The 24,965-nt window shown below is 37.2% G+C and overlaps 1 protein-coding gene across 3 annotated transcripts in view; it reads left to right on the top strand.

Annotated features, from left to right (window-relative positions):
- The window catches only part of TTLL7 (tubulin tyrosine ligase like 7), a 145,026-nt gene that overhangs the window by 50,667 nt on the left and 69,394 nt on the right, over positions 1-24,965 (top strand). For all 3 annotated transcript variants that reach the window (XM_080656222.1, XM_080656223.1, XM_080656224.1), the window contains 6 exons: positions 450-517; positions 3,459-3,617; positions 8,676-8,892; positions 11,536-11,700; positions 18,706-18,864; positions 23,782-23,876. In XM_080656222.1, coding sequence (XP_080512348.1) covers positions 450-517; positions 3,459-3,617; positions 8,676-8,892; positions 11,536-11,700; positions 18,706-18,864; positions 23,782-23,876 — 863 coding nt within the window. The remainder of the gene's footprint in view (positions 1-449; positions 518-3,458; positions 3,618-8,675; positions 8,893-11,535; positions 11,701-18,705; positions 18,865-23,781; positions 23,877-24,965) is intronic.

The raw sequence follows: 24,965 nt of genomic DNA, 5'->3' as shown, positions 1-24,965 counted from the left end.
CATGGAATTTTAGACAGTTCACATTTTATGCAGTTCTTCTTCCATTAGTATAAGAGGGTAACAGGATTTACTGCAGGAAAAAAAAATAAGTCCATGTTCACTAGTTTTTCTGCAATGCTTATCTGTATGAATACAGTAAATTTAGAATGTAAAAGATAATTTAGATAATTAATTACCAGTTATTCAACACCAAAAATTGTAACTTTAATGTCAATATAAACACCCTTTTTTGACTTCTTTAAAATTGTGCAATTTTATTCTGTATATAATCAGTTACTATAGATTCTTTAATTCATTATAGGTCATTTAACTTAAATATTTTACATTAATAATTGTCAGTTTATTAAAACATGAAAACTTAAAAAAGATGATGGTAACTGTATTATAGTATAAATGACTATATTCATTAAGTCAATGAGGATATTAATATTTACCTTTTTATTTTCCAGAGGATCAACCATTTTCCAGGAATGGGGGAGATCTGTAGGAAAGATTTCTTAGCAAGAAATATGACCAAGTAATCTTCATTTTCTTATAATAGAATAAATCTGTTATAAATTTACATTTTGAATATTAGAGTGCTATCTTTTACAAAGTTACATTGATTTGAAATGATATTTTGATGAGAGAGAGGGAATTTTAGATCTAGGAGGGTCTGAAAAGTTCTCTGATTCTATCCCTGCACTTTGCTGAGGAGGTAACTGAGGGTCAAAGTAATATATTGCACAAAGTCAACACATAGTTGGTAGCAGAGCTAGAGCAGAATCTTGGGTTCTAGAATCTCAGGGTTCTTTTTAATTTTTATTCAATATGTTCTTATTTGTTTTCAGTTAAACCTTGCAGGATCTAATCTGTTGCATTATTGTGTGTGTGCATCTGTGTATTCATATACTGGTTACTGAGCATCTAATATGTGCCAGGCACTGTAGTAGGTGCATGTGTGCACACACATACATGTAGACTACATATATACAGGGTGGGGCAAACATAAGTTTACAGTTGTGAGTTTGTGAATCACCGTTCATTCTTGCATTGTTATTTATTGTATTTTTCCATATGAACAATTATAAACCTCAATTGTAAACCTACTTTTGCCCCACACTGTACAGGCCCACCCAGGGATATACATGCACATGCATTTATTTCCGAGGCCACTGTTTAGAGGAACAATCTGCTTTCATGGGAAAAACAGTTCACAGGTACTCAAGTACTGAATAAATTGTAGAATTTTTATGCAGTTTATATCTCTACTGATTAGATTATTTTAGTTTAAGAAACTTGAGTGACAAATTGAGAAAATTTTTAAGAGGTATCTTTCACAGAGAAAGGTTAGTAAAATTGTGTGTACAATTAATGAAATATCTGTATGTATCCAAGTGTCAGTTTATACATCCATCCACTCAACAGATATTTTTGAATGTCTATTTTCCTCCCTAGAGACTGCTAGCTGTAGGTAAACAAGATAAATAAGGCCTAGTCCCTCCCTAGAACTCCACATTTCAGTAAGGGAGGAAGACCGACACATACAGTACAGTTTTATGGTGCCGCATTAGAGGTAGAGTCAAAGGCTGGTGGCGACCAAGATGGTGGGAGAGATTATTTTTGAGTGGGCAGGGAAGACTTTCTGGAGGGATGAAATTGAGATGGATATTGAAAAGTGTATAGGAATTAAATGTTTATCTTAAATATTTGTCTGCTTTAACTTTTTCCAAGTATATATGTGAAAGAATGTTATTCATAAATGCTACATGGTTAATTTAAAACTATATTGTTCTAATTAAAGCTTTAACTTGATCTGATTTTATATCATTATTAAAAATATAATAAATAGCCTGGCTGCTGTTGCTCAGTGATTGAGCATCGCCTCATGAACCATCAGGTCATGGTTTGATTTCCAGTGAGGGCACACGAGCTTGCCCTCCAGAGGGAGGGGTGTGTGTGTGCAGGAGGCAGCCGATCGGTGATTCTCTCTCATCATTGATGTTTCTCTCTCTTGCTCCATCTCCTTTCCTTTCTCTGAAATCAGTAAGTAATGTACCGAGATTATTTAGCTTGTTGGCTTAATCTGGGCTTGACACATGGAGTTGGTAATTATATCCTTTGTCATAATAGAAACATAACTTTCTTACAGGGTTCTCTTGAAAGAACACTTGAAATATGGTAACTGTATGAACCTCCAGTTGTGGAGGCCAACTGGCTTGGGTATTTAGGTCCTACCTCTCTGCATACTGTATACTATGGTTTCATTTTAGTTTCTGCTAATTTTATTTGGGGACAATATCTGCTACATTATTTGCTCACCTGTTAAAAGACTTGCATACATTTATTAAAAAGACATTTTTGAAACAAACAGATTTTCTTTAATATATAATATTTTAAAATATTTCTCTTAATTTATTTTTATTGGGAATCAATATATACAAAATGGTTAACATTTGGGATTCATCAAAAGTAAACATTTAGCCCTGTAGGGTGTTTCACAGTGTTTAGAGCATCGGCCTATGCACCAAAGGGTTGTGGGTTTGATTCCCAGTCAAGGGCATGTACCTGGGTTGCAAGTTCGATCCATGGCTCTGTTGGGGTGCGTGCAGGAGGCAACCAATCAATGTGTTTCTCTTACATCAATGTTTCTCTCTCTCTACTTCCCTTCTTCTCTCCCTCCCTCCCACTCTCTCTAAAAAAATCAATGGAAAGAATATCCTTAGGTGAGGATTAAAAACAACAAAAAAGTAAACATTTGATACTGAGTATTATCTTTAAGTTATGTATCAAATAGGCAGCCTGATTTGTAGCAAATACAAAAATACTAAGACATACCTTGTAGCCATATAACCACATGTATAAACACATATAGTTCATATAAACAAAACCTCTACTGTCTAAAGGCTTCACATAGTTTTCTCATAAAAGGAATTAAACTCCAAAAAACACCAGAGTAAAGGCAATCAAAACTGCGTGATATAGGTGACCCAGAGGACTCAAAATCATCTTTAAAGAAGCAATATAAGTGGCACCTGGCCATGAGCCATTTCCTACTGTCAATCCCCATTCCTGAGGAATAGTTAGTGACTTTTTCCATGTTATCTTGCTTTATATGCCTTTGTTACCTCTATTACATTGTATTTAATTAATATCCTATATGTAAATTTCTTAGAAAAGAAACCATATTAACTTATATCCCCAGTGCCTGGCACATAGTATGTACTCAAATATATGTTTGATTTACTAATAAGTAAATTAGTACATCAGACAGAGAACTGTGTCTATTTTTTTTATTGATGTAGCACCAGTGTCTAGAATAGTGCCTAGCACATAGTAGATGCTTAATAGACATCTGCTGAATGAATCAATAAATGAATAGAGGGATTTAAATCCTTGTAGTAAATGTCAGAATCACAGGAAGAAAATTTAGAAAAGTTTGAATAGATATTACTTTTTATACTATCTCTAACTAACAGAATGATCAAGTCCCGGCCTCTGGATTATACCTTTATTCCTCGAACGTGGATCTTCCCTGCTGAATATACTCAATTCCAGAACTACATGAAAGAATTGAAGAAAAAAAGGAAGCAGAAAACTTTTATAGTAAAACCAGCTAATGGTGCAATGGGTCATGGGTAGGTATTTTTCATCTGTAAATTATATATACCTATATATATAAAAACCAAACGACCAAAATGAACAGAAAGACCGGTCACTATGATGCACACTGCGGCCGACCAACCTCCCGTGGTCCTTGCCCCCAGCCAGCCCTGCCCCCGGTCCCCCCCCCCCAATCGGGGGCAGTGCCGGCCAGCCAACCTCCTGGTCCCCTCCCCCGAGCTGGGTAGATCCCACCCATGCACAAATTTGTGCACTGGACCTCTAGTGTGTGTGTGTGTGTGTGTGTGTGTGTGTGTGTGTATATATATATATATATATATATATATATATATATATATATATATGGTTGGAGGATGGGAGAATAAATGTGAGTATTCACTCCTGGTTGAGTACTAATATGACGAATGATAAAATAGGATCCTAACCATTGCTGTTTTTGGAACTAAATATTTAATGAGTCCTTTCATTCTGTCCCACAGGCTTCAGTAATTCAATTTAAAAATCAAACAGATTGGAAGACTTTAATAGGAGACAACTAAATAGAGAAAAAGAGATGTTTTCTATTTTTTAAACAAAATTTTCATTTATAATAATTTTAGAGTAATCTTGGAGAATAAAATTCAGTGGATACCACAGAGCTAAATTGACTTGGAGAAAGAAATGGGAAGGGTTACTCTTACATGTGTCTTCTTTGCTTTACAAATACATTTTTCCTTTTATTAAATTTACTGGGGTGACACCGATTAACAAAATTATAAAGGTCTCAGGTGCAAAATTCAACAACTCATTATCTGTACACTGTATTGTGTGTTCACCACCTCAGGCCAAGTCTCTGTCCATCACATTTATCCCCCCTATACCCTTCTCCATCTTCCCCAACTCCCCTCTCCCATGCAGTCACCTCACTGTTGTCCATGTCCATGAGTTTTTTCTCTTTATGTTCATTCCCTCCACCCTTTCAGCCTCCCAAAACCCCCTTCACAGCTGTCAGCCTGCTCTCCAGCTATGAGTCTGTCTCTGTTTTGCTCGTTTTTATCTCTATGTACCCATGGTGATTGGATTGAAAATAAGTAGAACACATTAAACTAAAATACCAAAAAGTAGACTTGCTAGCTGAGAATAGATTATATAATTTATATTTCTTTCCTTTTACTTTCTTATGTTAGTTTTCTTCAATGTACTTTTTAAAAAAATGTAACTGAGTCTGCTTTTAATAAAAACTCATGAGTCATTTTAATCTTTTGTTTTAAATGCTTTGGGAAAAAAAAGGTTTTGGGGAATGTAGCTGTTCAACAAATTTCCCTTTATTTTTCAATAATAATTTAATCAGACATTATTTTTAACTGTGGTTTACTAGTTTAAAAAATAAACATGTAAAATTAGTGGGAATTTTATGTTAATTGTTTAATGTAAAGTTGGTGCTGTATGTTAGTCTCAAAGAAAAAATTTTGGGGGTATAATTGAAGTTCACATTTTTCTTAATTTTAATGTTAAAAAATAATGTTAGAATTTATATATATACCAGAGGCCCGTTGCACGAAGATTCATGCAATAGGCCTTCCTTCCCCTGGCTGCCGGCACCGGTTTTCCTCCGGCATCCAGGACCCAGGCCTTGGCTCTGGCTGCCGCCTTCCATCTTCGCTCCAGCTGGAGCCTTCAGTCTTCTCCGCTCCAGCCGGAGCGCCACTCCTGTAGCTCCCTCCGCCCCCTCCCTCCTCTTCATAGCAGACATCCCGTCCCACCCAGCTGCTCCACGCCTGTGTATGCAAATTAACCCACCATTTTGTTGGGTTAATTTGCATACTCCTGATTGGCTGGTGGGCATCACAGAGGTACGGTCAATTTGCATCTTCCTCTTTTATTAGTGTAGATATTTATACTTAATGGTAAAACATTATATAGAAGTATTAATCTGATTTGACAACAGTATGAAAAATAGCTGAAAAAGCACACTGTGCTGCTGGGTTTATCTCACGTAATGCAGTGAGTAGGTAAAGGACACCTCTGCCATCTATGGAGTATATCCATTGCCTTGCTGATCTTTTGTTTGATTGTCCTCTCCATTGTTGAAAGTGGGGTGTTGAAGACTCCAGTTGTTATTGTTGAACTATCTACATCTTCTTTGAGTTCTATCAGTTTTTGCTTCATATATTTTGGAGCTCTGTTGGTAGGTGCGTATATGTTTATAATTATTATGTCTTCTTGATGCATTGCCTTTAAAAAAGATCACTATGTACTGTTTTCTTTGTCTTTTGTAATAACTTTTATCTGAAAGTCTATTCTGTCTGATACTAATATTCTGCAGTTCTCTTTTGGTTATTGTTTGCATGAAATATCTTTTCCATTTGTTTACTTTCAACATATTTGAGACTTTGAATCTAAAATGAATCAATATAGTTGGACCATTTTTTAAAGTTCATTCTGCCAAATCTTGTTTTTTAATAAGAGAGTTAATCTATTTGTACTTAAGTCATTATTGATAAGGAAAGATTTACTTCTACCATTTTGCTATTTGTTTTCTATGTCTTATATATAATTTTCATTCCTCAATTCTTCCATTTCTGCCCTCTTGTATATTAAATAATTTTCTAGTGTACCAATTTAATTTCCTTGTCATTTATTTAACTATATATATTTTTAATTTTTTAATGGTTACTCTGGGATTACAGTTAACATCTTAATTTATAGCAGTCTTATTTGGATTAATATAATTTTTCTTTCAATAGTAAAAAACAACAACAACAAAACACAAAAAAACCTGATCCTCTATAGCTCTACTCCCTTTTATTGTCACAAAATACATCCTGTTCATTGTGTGTCCAATAACGTAGATTTATAATTATTATTTTATGCAGTTGTGTTTTAAATAATATGGGAAAAGTGAGGAGTCACAAACTTAAACTATACTAATAATGACTTTTATATTTACCATGAATCACCTTTAGTGGTGATCTTTATTTCTTTGTGTGTATTTGAGTTACTGTCTACTGTCATTTTGTTTTGCCTGAAGGATTCTCTTTAGCATTTCTTGTAGGCCAGGTGTACTAGCAAGAAACTCTCTCAGCTTCTGTTTATCTGAGAGTGTTTTAATTTCTTCCTTAATTTTGAATAGTTTTGCCAGCTATAGAATTCTTGGTTAAAAGTTCTTTTTTTTTTTTCTGTCCGCTCTTTGAATATGTCATTTCACTGTCTTTTGGCCTCCGATGTTTCTGATGAGAAATCAGCTTTTTATGTTATTGAGGTTTCCTCAGACATGACGAGTAGCTTTAACCTTGCTACTTTCAAGACTCTCTGCCTTGGCTTTTGACAGTTCAATTATGTGTCTCAGTGTGGATCTCTTTGAGTTTGTCCTACTTGGAGTTCATTGATCTTCTTGGAATTAAGATATCTTCAGCTGTTAATTCTTCAAATATTATTCTTACCCCTCTTTCTCTCTTCTCTTTATTTGAGACTCCCAGAATATGTATGCTAATATTTTTGATGGTGAACTTTTAAGCTCTGAGTTTTCTTCATTTTTTTTCTTTTTGTTCCTTAGACGAGTTAATCTTAACTGATCATCTTCAAGTTTTGCTTTTTTTTTTTTTTGCATTCCTAAATCTTCTGTTTAGCACCTCTAATGATTTTTTTATTGTTTTGTTATTGTACTTTTCAACTTCAGAATTTCTGTTTGAGTTCTCTCCTTTACCCTTTAAAAATAATTTCTATCTCTATTGATATTCTCAAGTTGGTAAGATACATCTTCATGATTTCCTTTAACTCTTTGAATAAATTTAAAATAGTTGACTTCAATAGTTGATTGTCCAGTAAGCTCAATGTCTGGGTTTCCTCAGAGACTTTATATTAATTGATAATATTCATGTGTATGTGTCATACCTTTTTTTCCTTTGCATGACTTATAATATTTTTTGTTAAAAATTTGACATAGTGAATACTATAATATAGAAGCTCTGGAAATCAGTTTCTCCCCTCTTTTTAGGTTTGTCATTGTTATTGTTCATGTTTGTTATAGTTGCTGCTTATTTGCACAGTGGGTTTCTGAAATAATTTTGTAAAGTCTGTATTCTTTGTTGTTTGTGGCTATTGTAATTCCTGTTCTGTTAGGTCAGTGGTCAACTACTAATTGGACAGATCTTTTCTTAAACATTTGGAACCCTACCCCCTCCAAAAAATTTTGCCCAGTCTTTGCAGATGGATTGTGTGTGTGTTTAAGTTTGAGCATGCCTTCTGTGCTCAACTAGGCAATTTCTATCTCTGCCTCAGCCTTTACTTCTTACTTGTATAGAGCCTTCTGGTTAGCCAGAGGTAAGGGCTTAGGGCCTTCTCAGGTTTTTCCTGAGCAGGCACCTACCTTTGGGCTTAGACATGGCCTTCTGGAGTCCTAGAAATATGTCAGAGCTTTTCAAAACCTTATTTCTCAAAGATTCTCATTCCTCAGTCTTTCCCCCAAATCTTTTTAGTAGGTCTGTTGTTTCCTCCAATGATTATTTTATTGCCTTAGGCAGCAGGGACTAGTACATATGTCTTTAAATGTTCTCCATAATTGCCTCTCTAATTAGCTGCCTCAGCCTGGGGAGAGTTTCCAGTTAGGCAAGATAAAAGCAAGTCCTTTGAGGTCCTCTAGGGAGCCACTACACAGGTTAAAAAAAAAAAGGCAGCCATCAGAATATGGTCTATTCTGCTCCCTCGAATCAGTATCAGTACTGGAAACATGGGTTGTTGTTCAAGCCCACTGGTGAGCTGGGGGTAGAGAGTTGGTACCAGAGTAAGTTAAATGCCACAAAGCTGTTTTACATAGATTCAGCTGTGTGTGTGTTTTTTTTTAATTTTATTTTTACTTATTTTTTGATTAAGTGATCCCTGGTTGTTATAAGCTTTTGGTTAGTTTCCAGAATTCCAGAAAAGTTGATTCTGACAACTTTCTTATTTTTATTGTTTTGCAATTCACTGCTTTTGTGAAGGCACAGACTTTGGAGTTACCCATTCCTCTGTATTCTTCTTGAGTATTAGCTATAACTTTGTAAACATCTTGACTCCATTTCAAATTGTTCTTTTGATTCTTTTTCTAAACTTAGGATTTCTTTGATAAGAAATGGTGACAAACTTCCATCTCAGGATCATTTGATTGTTCAAGAATACATCGACAAGCCATTCCTAATGGAAGGCTACAAGTTTGATTTACGAATTTACATTCTGGTAACATCATGTGATCCACTAAAAATATTTCTCTACCACGATGGACTTGTGCGAATGGGAACAGAGAAGTACATTCCACCTAATGAGTCCAATTTGGTAAGTGATACCAAACAGAATCTATGATTTGATTCATAGATTCAACATGTACTTTTTAAAGAACGCATTGTGTCTAAAGGTTATATGAATGAAAGTTCCTCCTCTCAGGTTCTTATAGTCTAGAACAGGGGTGGGGAACCTTTTTTCTGCCAAGGGCCATTTGCATATTTATAACATCATTCAAGGGACATACAAAATTATCACCTTAAAAATTAGCTTGCTATATTTAGTCAAGCATTTTATTAACTCACCCCTAATGCCTTGGCAGAGCCAGACCAAATGATTTCACGAGCCTTATAACGGCTGTGGGCTGGACATCCCCATCCCTGGTCTAGAACAACCATTTTCAACTGATGTGCCACAAAAAAACTTAAAACATTCAATACCTGACTGACTAGTTAGGGGCACTGACCTCTTTGCCCTTAGATTATCAAGTGAAAAAATGACAACAGGCAGCACAACAATAGCTTGTCCAGTTGTGAATGAATCAAAATTATACCTATTTTTTTTGTCAGATTGGAAAGAAACAATATTTTTATTGTGCCGCAGAATTTTAGTAATGTGCCAGGAGATGAGAGGTTGAAAATCGCTGGTCTAGAATTATTGCATGTACAAACAGGACTACTTCCAATCTGTAGACAGCTTTGGGAAAAATCAAATATAAAAAGGTGTCTGCTCCAGGAAGGCTAATCAGGAAAAGTCATCCCCTCTGGGTGCTGCAAGCACAAGGATGGATTTCTAAGCACATGTGTGTATGCAGTAGCGCTGGACAGAAATGATTTTTCTATTACTATAAATAAAAAAATAAGATGCCACTAGGAAGTATAGATAAAATGTTTATGTAGTTGAGTACAAAATGGCTAGCTTGTATTCAGCTCCTCAAGGAGGAGGCTGTACTTGAGCAGTGTTTATACTGTTGTATAAGAGGTATGGTTTAAACATATAGAATGTGGGAGAAAGTATATGAAACAGAGGAAGCAAAAGATATCAGAAAGTAGAGTTACTACTTATTTTTCTGGAATAAAAGAGAAATTGTAAATTTACATTGACCAAATGTGAAGTAGAGACATAAATGGCTATTTCAGTGTGATTTTCAAGTCTATTAAGCTGTAATTTATTATCATATTTTTTCATAAAGTAATAAACTATAATTTATAGTTTATACAACAAGCTTTATTTTTGTATGTATTGCTTTATTATTAACTAAAAGTAAAAGTTTAGTTAACTTCTAACCATTTATTAGAATTGTTTCCCCTTTTGTCAAAGGCCTGGTTATTGTTTTCTTCCAATATTATGCATATAATTAACTTTGTTAAGAATGGTCATATTTTTGCCCTAACTAGGGTTTGATCCCTGGTCAGGGCACCTATAAAAATCAAACAATGAATGCATAAATAAGTGAAACAACAAATTTCTCTCTCTCTCTCTCTCTCTCTCTCTCTCTCTCTCTCTCTCTCTCTGTCTCCCTGCCCTCCCTGTATCCCTCACTCCTTCTCCTTTCCTCTCTCTCTCTCTCTCTAAAAAAAAAGAAAAACAATTTAATAAAAAAAAGACTGGTTATATTTTCAAAATTCAATAATAAGGACTGATCATAAATGTTACTATGTTCAATTAATGAAAAAATTTTGTAAACCTGGCAGAGGAAGAATAAGGGAACTGGTAGTAGGGGCTCCTTAAATATTGTTTAATAAATGAAAAAATAATTCTTAGTTAGTGGTGGGCACATGTAATTCAAATGAGGAGTCCTGCATATTTGCTTCAAAGATTTTAAGACTGTAGACCTAAGTAATGGCAGTGAGAAAAATGTGACATGAATATACTTAGTTATTAACCAGCCAAAATACTAATCATGTTCATGAAGCCTATATTCATTGTGATGCAACAGTGCTACCTGAAGTCACCTCTAGGAGATGGATCATGAGGGTAGGATTTATAGACTTGATGGATGTTCATGGGAGATCTGTAAGGAACCATTCTTTTCCAAGTTTATTTGAGAAAAACACTATCAGCAAACATAAAGATATAAAGAGACAAAGACAAAACAGCTCCAATATGGAGCACCATAAATGTGCTGTTGATCATTCAGACACTATAGCACTGCATGGGGAACAGCATTGACTGCTAAGTGCACTCACTCTGTCTTGTTAAAGAATTACTGTGGCCTCCCCACCGGGATGGGGGGCAGAGGCTGTGTTTGCTAGTCTTGTCTCTTGGTTTATACTACTTACTTGAGCTTTCTTTTTTTAATTTTTCTTTGTAAAGACATAGAATGTTCTCTCAGAAAATTCCTTTCCTAAACACAAATTTGAGTAAAAACGGTAAGTGACAAAAAAAAAAAAAAAAAAAAATGAACAGAAGAGTATTTTTCTTGCTTGGCAATATATAATTTCACATTTTCATTTAATTACTCTATAGATTCTTATTATTTTAATGCTCTCTGTGGCAGACATAGATTACTACAATCATGTTAAGGGAAATGTGCCATTCCATTTAATTTGGAAATTATCAAAGTAATCATGAAATTGTCAATCTGTATATTTTAAACTTTGCAATCATCTTTCATCTTTGGATGCTTTTCTTTTCTGTGACATCTCACGGTTCTAGAGTCTCATAGGTGATACCTTTGGTTCTTACTTGTTACAGACCCAGTTATACATGCACCTGACAAACTACTCTGTGAACAAGCACAATGAGCGTTTTGAAAGGGACGAGACAGAAAACAAGGGCAGCAAACGCTCCATCAAATGGTTTACAGAATTCCTGCAAGCAAATCAACATGATGTTGCCAAGTTTTGGAGTGACATTTCAGTAAGAGTATACTATTCCACAATTATGACTGTCGTTCCTCAAATTAACTTAAAGGATCGCCAAGCATTTTAAATAAAGAGCAGATTATATTAGATTGGGCAGAAAAGGCATGTTTTCATGAAGGAAGTAGAATTTGGGATGGACCTTGATAGATAAGTAGTATTTTCACTGCTAGGGATGGGAGAGGGAATTCTAGGTGGAGGTGAAAACATAAGTAAAAGCATGGAGAGGTGTGAGAGTACTGTTTAGTGGTCTAGGTTGGTACATTTGGTATTTGTGGGAGATGCATGGGGAGTTATGGCTGAAAAGATAGGTAGAGGCTAAATTTTAGGTCTGAAAATCAAGGCTTAACATCCAGTTTTTAAGGGAGGAGACTAATAAGGTCAAGCACTATGAACTAAAAGGGTAATTCTGAAAAAGGGTGTGGGATGGGTTAGACTCATCCCACACCCTTTAGAGTGATATAGGCAGTTACTTTTGTTACTTGGTCTCCACCGTTAGAGTGAAGACCAAGAGTAGGTAGAAGAGAGCCCTTGGGAGTACTTTTAGTGAAAAGAATGGCCTAAATTGAACACAATAAAGGGGTGACAATGAGATTATTGGGATTAATTGAATGTTCAGAATGGGAGAAAAGTACTCAGAGATTCTTCTAGTTTTAAGGAGTAATTAGAGGGAGAATGAGGTTGGCATTATCTGAAATAGAATAGGAAGGAATTTATTTTTGAGAAGATTTAGAACTTAGTTTTGCAGATAAGGGAAAAATAGTTTTACTTATTTGTTTATTCATTCATTTATCCAGTAAACATTTATTGAACCCATAATATAAGCCTATCTCTGGCTGATAAATTGAAGGTTTATAAGTTACACCTCCAGTTCTTAAAAAACTTAGAGTTTGGCAGGAAAAACCAGCACAAAAATTGTTATTGAAATGCAATGTAGCAAGCACAACAGCAGAGGCAGCAGTGGATTCTGTGGGAGGCAGAGGAAACCACATACAGTAGCTTTGGGTGGGTGGTGAGAGAGGAGGACTTCTTGGAGGCATTGACTTCCAAACTAAGTTTTTAAAAGTCTGTGAGGCTATGATGATGCATTTTACTTTAGATGTGTTTGACCTGAAATGCTGTCTCAGGTAGAAAGATCAAGCAGTCAGAAATGTGTTTGTGGTGCAATTGATGTGTAACGCCATGGCAGTGGATGAAATTCCAAAAGGTAAAGGTAAAGAGAACAAAAGGAAACAGATATGAGAAGGTAACTTTGGTGAAACAGACCCTTTATTAATCCTAGCAGAAGTATTAAAATGGTATTCCAAGTTAGAAGACTGTATCTATTGAAAATAATGTGATTAGGGCTATATAATTTGATTTGGCTTTTCTTTGGGGACAAATAATATATCTATGTAATAAAAGCCTAAGCGACCGTTATGGCGGAACGACTAGAACAACCGGTTGCTATGATGCGCACTGACCAGCAGGGGGCAGATGCTCAATGCAGGAGCTACCCTCTGGTGGTCAGTGCGCTCACACAGGGGGAGCGCCACTCAGCCAGAAGCTGGACTGATGGTGGCTGGTGAGTGCAGCTGTGGTGGCGGGAGCCTCTCCCACCTCTGTGGCAGTGCTAAGGAGCAGCGAGCTGAGCAGTAAGGAGCCCGCTGCTAAGGAGTAGCGAGCTAAGCAGTAAGGAGTGAGCAGGCAGACGGTAAGTAATGAGGGGTCCCAGACTATGAGAGGACACAGGCTGGGCTGAGGGACCTCCCCCCCTCCAGTGCACGAGTTTCGTGCACTGGGCCTCTAGTAATTTAAATAAATCTGTAATGGAAATGGACATGGAAGTTCATAAGTGAACTTGATTTAGTTGAGAAAATTAGAGAGAAAAATAAGCATAATTATATTTATCTTTTGTTGATTGTTGATTGATGTTTGTTACTCCTTATATTTTATGTCACAGGACATAAATCCAAAGATTCTTAGATGTCAGACAAGTGAAAAAGAGTAACTTCTGCATAGAATCAATTAGGGTGTGCTGGGAACTGTGCTAATTTGAAGAGCATAAGAAAGAGGTCTGAAGGACATAGATATCACTCAGCACTATTCTATTGGTGCACATGGTATTTTAGGCCCAGGGTAGTTCATTCTCCTAATTTGTCAATAGAAGCTGTAAATATCCAGAATTATAAATATTGGCAACCCATTCAAAAGTTTTAAAAATGTAAGACTCACGAAAAATGTTTGTCATCTGGATTTGGTTAGATGCCCACCAAATTGTTTACTTTCTATTATATCTTCCTGAGAAACTACATACCTCCAAACGAGAATTTGGTTACAATAATTCTGTGTTTATTTACTTATTTATATTAGCAAGGCCAATTTTGTGGAAATTAAAAAAAATGTTCTAATGATAGATTTATTATCATAGTGGATCAGAAGAATTAGAGTTGAGTAATTTATTTTGTGGTGGTAGGTATTTTTAAAAATATATATTTTATTGATATTTTTTACAGAGAGGAAGGGAGAGGAATAGAGAGTTAGAAACATCGATGAGAGAGAAACATTAATCAACTGCCTCTTGCACACCCCCTACTGGGGATGTGCCCACAATCAAGGTATATGTCCTTGACTGGAATCGAACCTGGGACCCTTCAGTCCACAGGCTGACGTTCTATCTACTGAGCCAAACTGGTCAGGGCAGTGGCGGTAGCTTTTTGATGAAAGATTATACATTATATTAACTGGATGATTTAATGAGTAGGTTATTTGATGATTAGTACAGTAAGACCAAGGAAATTTTATATACCCTCTGATATTCTTTTTTTCTTTACCAAATATTTCATGTCCATATGGGAATGTCTTTGTGAAAAGGTGGCACCTGTTGGGCTGCCTTAGTGAAGTATGTATAGAGAGAATCAATCAGAGAAAAGTGAGTATCCTGAGCTTGTAAGTGGTACTTTTTCCACATGATTAAATTGGGAGAAGGTATAGAAGTAAGGCTAATATTTTTAATAGGTTAGGCAATTAACTTTTCTGTTAAAGCCTAAAGTATAGCTTTGAGATATGAAGTAAACATGACCAATGTGAGTCTATTAAGGTCTGACACATTCATGATCTCTTCTATAAATGGCTAAATTTTGCATCATTCTTGCCTACATTAGTTAGAATGTATATTAATAATCTATAAGTAATCATTTACTTAAGACTTAATAAATTATTAACTTTTCCAAGTACATTTCTTACATTTATCTTGTCAGTTTGTCTGCATTTATTTAGTTATTTAAAATTTTGTCTTTATTCAGAATTACATATACTGTATAAAGATCTCTCTGTTTAAGGTCAATCAACAAAATATCTCTATAATAAAGATCCAGGGTGTAACGACCAATCATGACCAACCGGAAGTCAGTGCTGGGTTGCCATGGCGACCCAGCGCTGTCTACTGCGGCTGCAGGCCTGGTGACCCAGCAGTGATTGCTGAGGGGGCTTTGAATCAGGCCCAGAAAGAGACCTGAAGAGAGAAGCAGGGGCTGATCTGTAGCATCTGTGGCAGCTTTTGACCAGCACTTGCCTCTCTCTTTCCCTCTGAGCCTGGCCAACAGCCCTGCTTCCATTTCTCTTCAAGCCTCCACCGGGGCTGCTGATCAGCCCTGCCTTTCTGATCAGGCCCTGTTGATAGGCCCAGAGACACTGACTGGCATAGAAACCGGCCAATCAGAACCAAATCTGGGTCAACTGTGAGGAGGCAGTGGCTGCCTAGGAGACAGAGCTTTTGATGCTGACTGGCATAGAAACTGACCAATCAGAACTAAATTGGTCAGCAGAAGAGGGCAGTTGGGGGCGAGATCTGGCTGGCAGGGGAGGGCCATTGGGGGCTAGATCAGGCCAGCAGGGGAGGGCAGTTGGGGCAACCAGGCTGGCAGGGGAGGGCAGTTGGGGGTGAGATCAGGCTGGCAGGAGAGGGCAGTTGGGGGTGAGATCAGGCCAGCAAGGGAGGATAGTTAGGGGTGATCAGGCAGGCAGAGGCAGTTAGGGGCGATCAGGCAGGCAGGCAGGTGAGTGGTTAGGAGCCAGCGGTCCCAGATTGCGAGAGGGATGTCCAACTGCCGGTTTAGGCCTGATCCCGATTGGACCTAAACCAGCAGTCAGACATCCCCCAAGGGGGCCCCGATTGGAGAGGGTGCAGGCTGGGCTGAGGGAACTGCGCCCTCCATGCATGAATTTCGTGCACCAGGCCACTAGTTACATTATAAAAAGAGAATGATAGGAGGAGGTGGAAAAGGCAAAATGTAGTAGATTTTTATCTTTATGTTATAGTTTACAAATTTTATGAATTTAACTTAGGCTTTTTTTTATTACTTCTTTTTTTGGGGGTAATAAAAATAACTGCCTAGCCAAAACTGGTTTGGCTCAGTGGATAGAGCGTCAGCTTGCGGACTGAAAGGTCCCAGGTTCGATTCCGGTCAAGGGCATGTGACTTGGTTGCGGGCACATCCCCAGTGGGAGGTGTGCAAGAGGCAGCTGATCGATGTTTCTCTCTCATCGATGTTTCTGACTGTCTATCCCTCTTCCTTCCTCTCTGTAAAAAATCAATAAAATATATTTAAAAAAAAAAATAACTGCCTATATCTAAAAACTAGCAATACCTTCTATGAAACAAAGAAATGCGTGTTTTTGTGCTAAATAAGAATGAGTAGAAAATCAGGCCATAGAGATTAAAAATTATTGTAATCATTCATAAAACCATTTTTACTGAATGCCTTTTTGTATATTTTGTGTACACATCTTATTTCAAAGCAATGACACTTGGGAAGGAATTAGTGAAATTTGATTTGTACTTGGTTATATCACTCCTGATTTCACATATACCTGCAAGCTTGCCTTTATATTTCTAAAAATGTGTTGTTTTTTATGTAGAAAAAAACAGAGATTGGTAATCAGGGTCTATTAATTCCCCTCACTGTCTTGTTCTACACAGACACTTATTAGTCAAGGTTTTAACTTTTTTTTTTTTTTCAAATTTTTATTAAGGTATTATATGTGTACATATCTTACCATTGCCCCCCACCCCCACCCCACTCCCACACATGCCCTCACCCCCCAATGTTTTGCATCCATCGGTTACTCTTATATGCATGCATACAAGTCCTTCAGTTGATCTCTTATTTCCCCCACCTCTCCCTAACCTTACCGCTGTAATTTGACAGTCTGTTTGATGCTTTACTGCCTCTGTAACTATCTTTTTGTTCATCAGTTTATAATGTTTTTCATTATCCCCAAATGAGTGGGATCATGTGGTATTTTTCTTTCATTGACTGGCTTATTTCACTTAGCATGATGTTCTCTAATTCCATCCAGGTGTCTACAAATGGTAGTAATTCCTTCTTTTTTATGGCAGCATAGTATTCCATTGTGTAGATGTACCATAGTTTTCTGATCCAGTCATCTGCTGATGGGCACCTAGACTGTTTCCAAATCTTAGCCACTGTAAATTGTGCTGCTATGAACATAGGAGTGCATATATCCTTTCTGATTGGTGTTTCTGGTTTCTTAGGATATATTCCTAGGAGTGGGATTACTGGGTCAAATGGGATTTCCATTTTCAGTTTTTTGAGGAAACTCCATACTGTTCTCCACAGTGGCTGCACCAGTCTGCATTCCCACCAGCAGTGCACGAGGGTTCCTTTTTCTCCGCATCCTCGCCAACACTTGTCGTTTGTTGATTTGTTGATGATAGCCATTCTGACAGGTGTGAGATGGTATCGCATTGTCGTTTTGATTTGCATCTCTCGGATAATTAGTAAGGTTTTAACTTTTTTTTGTACTCTCCGGTTGTTTTAGTAATATCTCCAAAGATTTATATGGAGTGCTTTTTGTCTTTCATCTTTAAATTCTTCGGTGTTACCTTTAATTTGTTATTTTGAATACAATTTTCTGAGAACAACCTCATGGCATCTCTCACCCTTACTTCCAGATAGCTTCTGGGTTGAGATTGTGAGTATCAGTGAGGTTAATTTCTGTCTTCCATTTTCTTCTCCCATATAATTAAATATTGCTCCCAGCAGGTAGTGGGATTTTGTGTCTGACCTGATGTATGAGATGGACTTCCAGTGGAATAACAGAATAACTGTAACAGTAGTTTAGTTAAGCTGCTAACCCTTAGTTCAGATTCATTGTGCTCTGGTCGCTCCACCAAGAGTTTCATGGGGAGTCTCATTTTGTCCTTTCATCAGTCTTTTGCAGCAGGTGTTATTACTATTGCCAGTTTACATTTGGCAACAGTACCTGTAGAGAGGCAGTTCCAAAGACAATATATTCTAAGCAAAAGCCAGCGGGACAGCTTTTCAACAATCCATAGCTTGTTCCCCGACTTCAGTTAAACAACTTTTTGCTTTATTGGCATCAGTAACTCAGCCCAGTCATATTCTGTGTCCTCACAGAAAATGATGACAGCCAGCTCATTCATTGGCAGTATTGCACAAAGAAACGCAGCTCTCCGGGATTCTCTCCTCGCTCTTTCCAGCCGATGTCCAAGTGGACGTTCTATAATGTCGTTTGTGAAATAGTTTACTCATTTGTTCACAAATGTTTTTGAGCATCTACTAAATGTGAGGTACTATGGTAGGCACTGGAATGGGGTTGTAAATCAGGCACACAGGACCCTGCTCTAACAAAACAAGGGAAAGATCGGCTGGTTCTGTGCTGCGAAGTTATGCAGTCAGGGATGATGGGTGGCGGTTTTGACCCCAGGTCAGGGACGGCCTCTCTGAATATCAGGGATCCAGACATAGGCATAGGGGGAGAAGAGTGTCCCAAGCAGAGGGAACAGTTACTGAGATGATCCCAGAGGGGACAAGCATGGCAGGAGCTGAGCGGGACCGGGAAGAGTTGGATGGAGGGAAGTCAGGGCAGTGTTGAGGCTAGATGCCCCAGGGCTAGTTTGTAAGTCCAGGCCTTATTGCCACGTGTGTAAATGAGAAAGAAATAAGACTTTTTACCTTTTAAAAATCTGTGCTTGTAGGAATTGGTTGTTAAGACGCTGATTGTGGCAGAGCCTCATGTCCTGCATGCTTATCGGATGTGCAGACCTGGGCAGCCTCCAGGGAGTGAAAGTGTCTGCTTCGAAGTCCTGGGATTTGATATTCTGTTGGATAGAAAGCTAAAGCCGTGGCTTCTGGAGGTAAGGCATTTTAAAGAAGAGATGTTATCACTGTGTGTTAAAACAAATGTTTTTAAATGTGTACTTGGCACCGTTGTCTCATTGACTGAGCAGAAAGAGGCCTGAGTGGAGTGTGTGGGAAGGAAGAGAATGAAAATTCGTGGAACAGAACAGTTCTAAAAAAGGATCAATATGTGTTTGATATTACTTTTCCCAAATTAGCATTGAATTTCTAGGCCAGCAATTTTGAATACTTGTGTGGATCTACTTTTACTGATTTTTTACCTACTTCCTCCAATATTTTCTCAGCCTCAGGGCTCCGCCACTTCATGACCTGTAGGTGCTGTCTTTCCTCTCTCTGTGTGGGCGCCTGGGCCTCGGGACCACAGCCTCTCTGTCCTCGGTGTGTCTCCCTTCACACTCTCCAAGAGAGACGCTCCAATGGGTTCATTAATCCTGACACCCAGGTGGCTTGAATGTTCCTTTATGGCCATATCACATACCTGGGGCTCCCCTCATGTCCAGCTCGTCAGTGGTGTGCCTTTGGGTTTGCTGCCAGTCCCTGCTATGGGCAGAGTTGTCATTCCTTTTATTTATAAAAGGTCAATTAACATCTGGAAAATACAGAGTAATATACAGAAAAAAATTAAAATGATCACTTTTAAAGATTTTTTTGTACCTTTCCTTCCAGTCTTAATTAATTTATAATATATCCAGAAGAAACCTTAGGTCACAGAGTGTATGGTCACAAAATACCGTATGTAGGAAACTTTATCAGAAAAACAGCATGTTTCTAAACACTTAGTGCTTACAAGATTAGTTATATTTTTGAGGAATATATTCGTATAAAAGGTATCAACAGTAATTACCTTTCAGTTTAAGTTTTATTATCTCTCTTTTTTGTTAATGTTTTAGAAGTTTGCAGTTTCATCTTTAATATCAAGGCTTGCAAAAGCAAATTGAACGAGTGATAGGTGAGATCAAAACATGCAAAATATATTCTTAGGGAAGAATACTTTTCCAATTTGGGGGCTGGTGGTTTCCTGTGTGTATTGAATGTACTATGAGCAAATAATATGTATATTTCCAATCACATTTTTGCTCCTGCTCGGGTCCCAGAAATAAGATGAATATGAGGAACGTTGCTTATCCTTTAGCTCCCTCCATTGGATATCAAAGCACTTGACTGCACCATGTCCAGTGTACTGAGGCCTGACACTGTCATAGGGTTATTGTTTTGTCAGCTGTATTTTTTTCTATCCCTGCTACTTGTCTTTTATCCTTGATGGGTGGGGAAGAAGGGAAGGCACATGCAGGAGGTAGAACTGCAAGGAGAGCAGGGACGAATGACTTTACAGACATTTACAGTTTTTAAAAGCAGTGGCCTAATTGGAACTTAGCTGGGTAAACCAGAATTTATTGAATGGTTGAATTCTGTTTTGTTTTGTGTTTACGGCTCAAAATAACATAGTTTGCATTAATGTTTCTTCTACTTTATTCTCTCCTTCATTTTTAGGTCAATAAGAACCATTACAAAATTCCACAATAACCAATGGCTAAATACCATTGTTTGCATTAACATATTTTCATTTTCTATTCATTTTTTTCATCATTTCTGGATCAATCAGAACCATTAAAAAACTCCAAAACAAAACAAAACAAAACTAACAGCTGTGGAGAATGAACATTTAATTATATTTAAATAGTGAAAAGAACCTTATGTAGATTTTGTTTCTTCGTATTTTCAGCTGCAATGGTAGTGGTTCTAATATGTAGTTAAAAACCTTTTGGCGCCATCCAGTGGAGCAACGGAGATGGTGCTTCTGAGAATGTGATAACTTTTAGTTCACTGGAATAATTGCCAGTAATGATTTGTAGAGGCAAATTGCAGAAATTTTCAAGCATAGAAAACATTTTTAGGGAAAAACATTGAATTTTGATGGATATGAATACTCATACTTTAAGTATCCTTGAATTAATTTCTCTTTTTAAAAAATATTTTAATTGATTTAAAGAAGAAGGGAGAAGGAGAGAGAGATAGAAATATCAGTGTTTCAGCTGCCTCCTGCACGCCCCACACTGGGGATCGAACCTGCAACCCAGGTATGTGCCCTGGTGGGAATTAAACTGTGACTTCATGGTTCATAGGTCAATGCTTAACCACTGAGTCATGCCAGCAGGGTCTTGAATTAATTTCAATAAGAAATTTTGCCAGGTGGTAGAGATACAAGAAGAATAAGACAAACCACTTGCAGGGACTCAGATATGTATTTTATGGTAATGGTTGTAGGTGTAAGTAGGAAGCAGGGTGCCAGCACAAACAATAAACTGACTAACCTCTCTGTGTTCACGTGTGTATTTGAGTTAAAACAATCTTTGCAGAAGAGGGAACACCTAGCAGGGTATTTAGAAGGTGGGATAGGGGTTGGGGTTTGGAGAAATGGAGGTGGGGTGGGGAGAAGTTACTGGGCAGAGGGAACAGCACTAATTTAGGAGCACAGAATCTATTCTGGATACTTTTATATGCGCATGAAATGATTGTGCTTGTTTTGATAATACAACTATGATTTGGACAGTTAATAAATAATACTAATTTAATTTGCTTTCTAATAATTTCCATTTTTGCATCTTTTTACAAGCTGCTGAATTTTAAGACTATAACATTGGCTAGGTTTTGTCTGTTTTAGAATTTAGGCAATGAGAACTAGAGAAGCCATCACCATTACAGAGTAGAATTTTGGCTGTATGAAACCCAATTTTCAGAGTTTCTTCTGTGAGCCGTTTGTGGTTCTTCTCTTATTTTTTTCTGTACCATTCTCATAAAAATTTTAAAAATCTGAGACATTAATTGAACAAAAGGTGTTTTGTTCTGTTTAACCTTTTCATGTATTAGTTTAATTGGTTACATTTCTTCATAGACCAGTTTCTTTTATGTGATAGCAGGGGGGAAGACTTTGAAATAGATAAGAGAGAGGAGTCTGAGATTGTATTGTCCCAAATTACCATCCTGCAGGAGGGATATGCCTGGCAGAATTCCAGGCTGCAGTTTTAGAATGGAGCACCTAAGGAATTCTATACAGATAATATTTCAGTGAATCAATTAATAATAATCAGTTCATAAATATTTGGTTAATTTTATAATCAGTTACTTACATGTAATAGCAGAACTATCATTGTATTACAAATTCTAGAGATTTGAGTCACTATGGAATGGTTGAAACATTTTTCATATAAAAGACATTACCCTTTCTCTGCACGTTTAAGAGATAACACTTGAATAACATTGGAATAAATGGATGTTCTTGCAATTACCAAGCTACTCCCTTCCCTTAAGAGCAAAGCACACAGGCGGGAATATGTTAATCACCTTCTGAATCAGAAATTAGCAAAGGAGAAATACAGTTTGGCATCTATAATAATAAAAGCATAATATGCTAATTGGACTGGACATCCTTCCAGACGTCCTTCTGGAAAACCTGGATGAAGCTGGGGCTGCGAGGGAAGCCCAGGTCCCAGGTGCCGGAGGGAATCCGGTGCCGGTAGCTGGGGAAAGGAAAGCCTACTCTTGTATGAATTTCATGCATCGGGCCTCTAGTATCTCTATAAAAAGACTATCATGCATCCGTCAAAATGTTGGCATGGAAGATTTTCATAATACATTGTTAAAAGAAAAACTTGGATTGTAAAATAGTATAATTAAATATAGACATTTATTGGGAAGGGAAAATGAATATTATAAATAGGCATAGCAAATATCTGGAATACCATTTATTAAATGATTAACAATACACTAGGTAGTCAGGCTACCGGTGATCTTTCTGGTTTTTATTTAGCTTCTATTTACTAATTTTTCTGCAGTGATCCCATGCCATATTCCTAATTACAGGCATTTGTATTTCTGAATGATTTCTTAAGTTTAATGTGGTTTTTCGTTCAGCTACCAATTGTAAAATGCATGCCATCAACTACGTTATCTCTCATGGTGATGGATTTGTATCAGACAGCCCTTGTCTATGACCCATAGCATATGATTTTAGATAGCCTGTGGGGTTATCTGGTGGTCATGAAGCTAAGCTGCAGTTGTGAAATCAGCAGTGTTTAATTTTCTTAAACACAGGCTGTTCCAGTTACATTTTCACAACAACAACAAAGACAAAAACAAAACTCCAGCTGCTGAAGTGTTAGTATATTGTCTAATGGATTTCTGGGTACATACAGTTATTTTTTGCTTTTTGTCTAATGAAATCCTGGCAATGATGTCGGAAATGACATCACAACCACACATGGCTCATTTATTCCCATGAGTCCTTATAGAGTTAGAAAGGTCATGGAGGTTAGTCTGCAGCTGCCCTTAATGGTATCTTCTGAGTTATATGTAGTGAGTGCCTTTGGAAATGAAAATTGATGAATCTTGTCTGATCTAGGTAGGAAGAAGCAAAATTTATGTTTCAGTTAGCAATAGAAGGATGAGTCACTTTTACTTCTCTGAAGTTAAAACTCAGAGTGCTTGGGGTAATTTGGTTGGAGAGTAGAGAGGAGGGGGCGGACAGATATGCTGACTAAAGATCCTGAGCCAAGGCATCAGGGGGGAAGGGATGGTGATATTCAATTCCTTATGCCCTGGCTTAGGGTGATGGGGAAGGGAGGCTTGGCATAGTAACTGGGCCATTACCATGCAGAGCTTTGAGGTTTATTGTAGAGTCCTTCTACTGGTTGGGGATCCCACATTAGATTAACAAATATGTATTAAATATAGGGCATCCCAAAATATATACACATACTTTGAATAATTATAAAGGCAGTGTTTATTAAAATTCATTTCGTATTCAAAATTGAGCAATCAGCTGTTAAAGCATGTATACAGTTTTGGGGGAACACCCTGTATTTTTTGGCCTACCCACATGTGGCTACTCTCATTGTTTTCTTTGTAAATTTTAGATCAACCGAGCTCCGAGCTTTGGGACTGATCAGAAAATAGACTATGATGTAAAAAGGGGGGTGCTGCTAAATGCACTGAAGCTCCTCAACATCAGGTAAAGTGTTTCCTCTATCTTTTGGAAAATTTTCATCACATCTGACATAGAACATTCATTTGTACGTGGGATTGGCTTGACATTTTTTGTATTTTATATTTTGAATTTCTTGATTCCATTCTTCAAACCCATTTATTTTTTTCAAGTGTCTTTTCCTCTCCTGTAACACACAGTTTTTCTTTCTCCTCATTTAAGGCTCTGAACCTACAGTAAATAAATATGGTTAAGTTAGAGTATTGCTATACTTATTCTATATAATAAAAGCCCCATATGCAAATTGACCAAACAACGGAACAACCAGTCACTATGACGCGCACTGACCACCAGGGGGCAGACGCTCAATGCAGGAGCTGCCCTCTGGTGGTCAGTGCGCTCCCTAAGGAGCAGCTAAGGAGCAGCAAGTTTAATATTGAATATGAAGTTGAATTGGAGACTGCCTTAGGAAATGCTCTAGCTTATCTCCTCACCTTATAAGAAGAAACTAAAGCAGAGAGGTCATTCAGAAAGTAAAACATCTCAAACATGGATTTCCTGCCTTTCTCTCCAGAGGTCTTCCCAATATATCTTGCTACTTGGGTAAACAGAAAAGAAAGGCAGTTGTTAAGTGAGGCTTAACCTTCCCATTGAAAAATATCGGTGGGATTCTTCCACCCCCTTTTTTTAAAGGATGAATAATATTCTGATTCTGTTGTATTATGCACCACATTTTCTTTATACATTCATACACTGATGGGCATTTAGGTTGCTATTATCTTGGCTATTGTGACTAATGCTACAATATGTACAGGAGTGCAGATATTGATATGAATCCTAATTTCAACTCCTTTGGATATATACCCAGAAGTGGGGCTGCTGGTTGCAGTGTATATGATCATGGACGTCAAGTATTCTAAACGCTATTATGTGGGAAAGCTTTTGACTCATAATGAAATAAATATTTTAGAAGTTTAACTGAACTTCTCAAAGAAGTAATGAAATATTTGCAATTATAAGTGTTGAAACAGCACTTAGAGTGTTGGGTTAAAGGACCTTTTTTGATCTTAGAGATTTTATGATTTCAATTGATTCCACTTGTCATTTTAAGAGCTT

Source organism: Plecotus auritus, assembly GCF_963455305.1.
Source record: "Plecotus auritus genome assembly, chromosome: 2".
Taxonomy (NCBI): domain Eukaryota; kingdom Metazoa; phylum Chordata; class Mammalia; order Chiroptera; family Vespertilionidae; genus Plecotus; species Plecotus auritus.
Note: the sequence above shows the minus strand (reverse complement) of the source record. Positions and strands in the feature narration are given on the sequence as shown.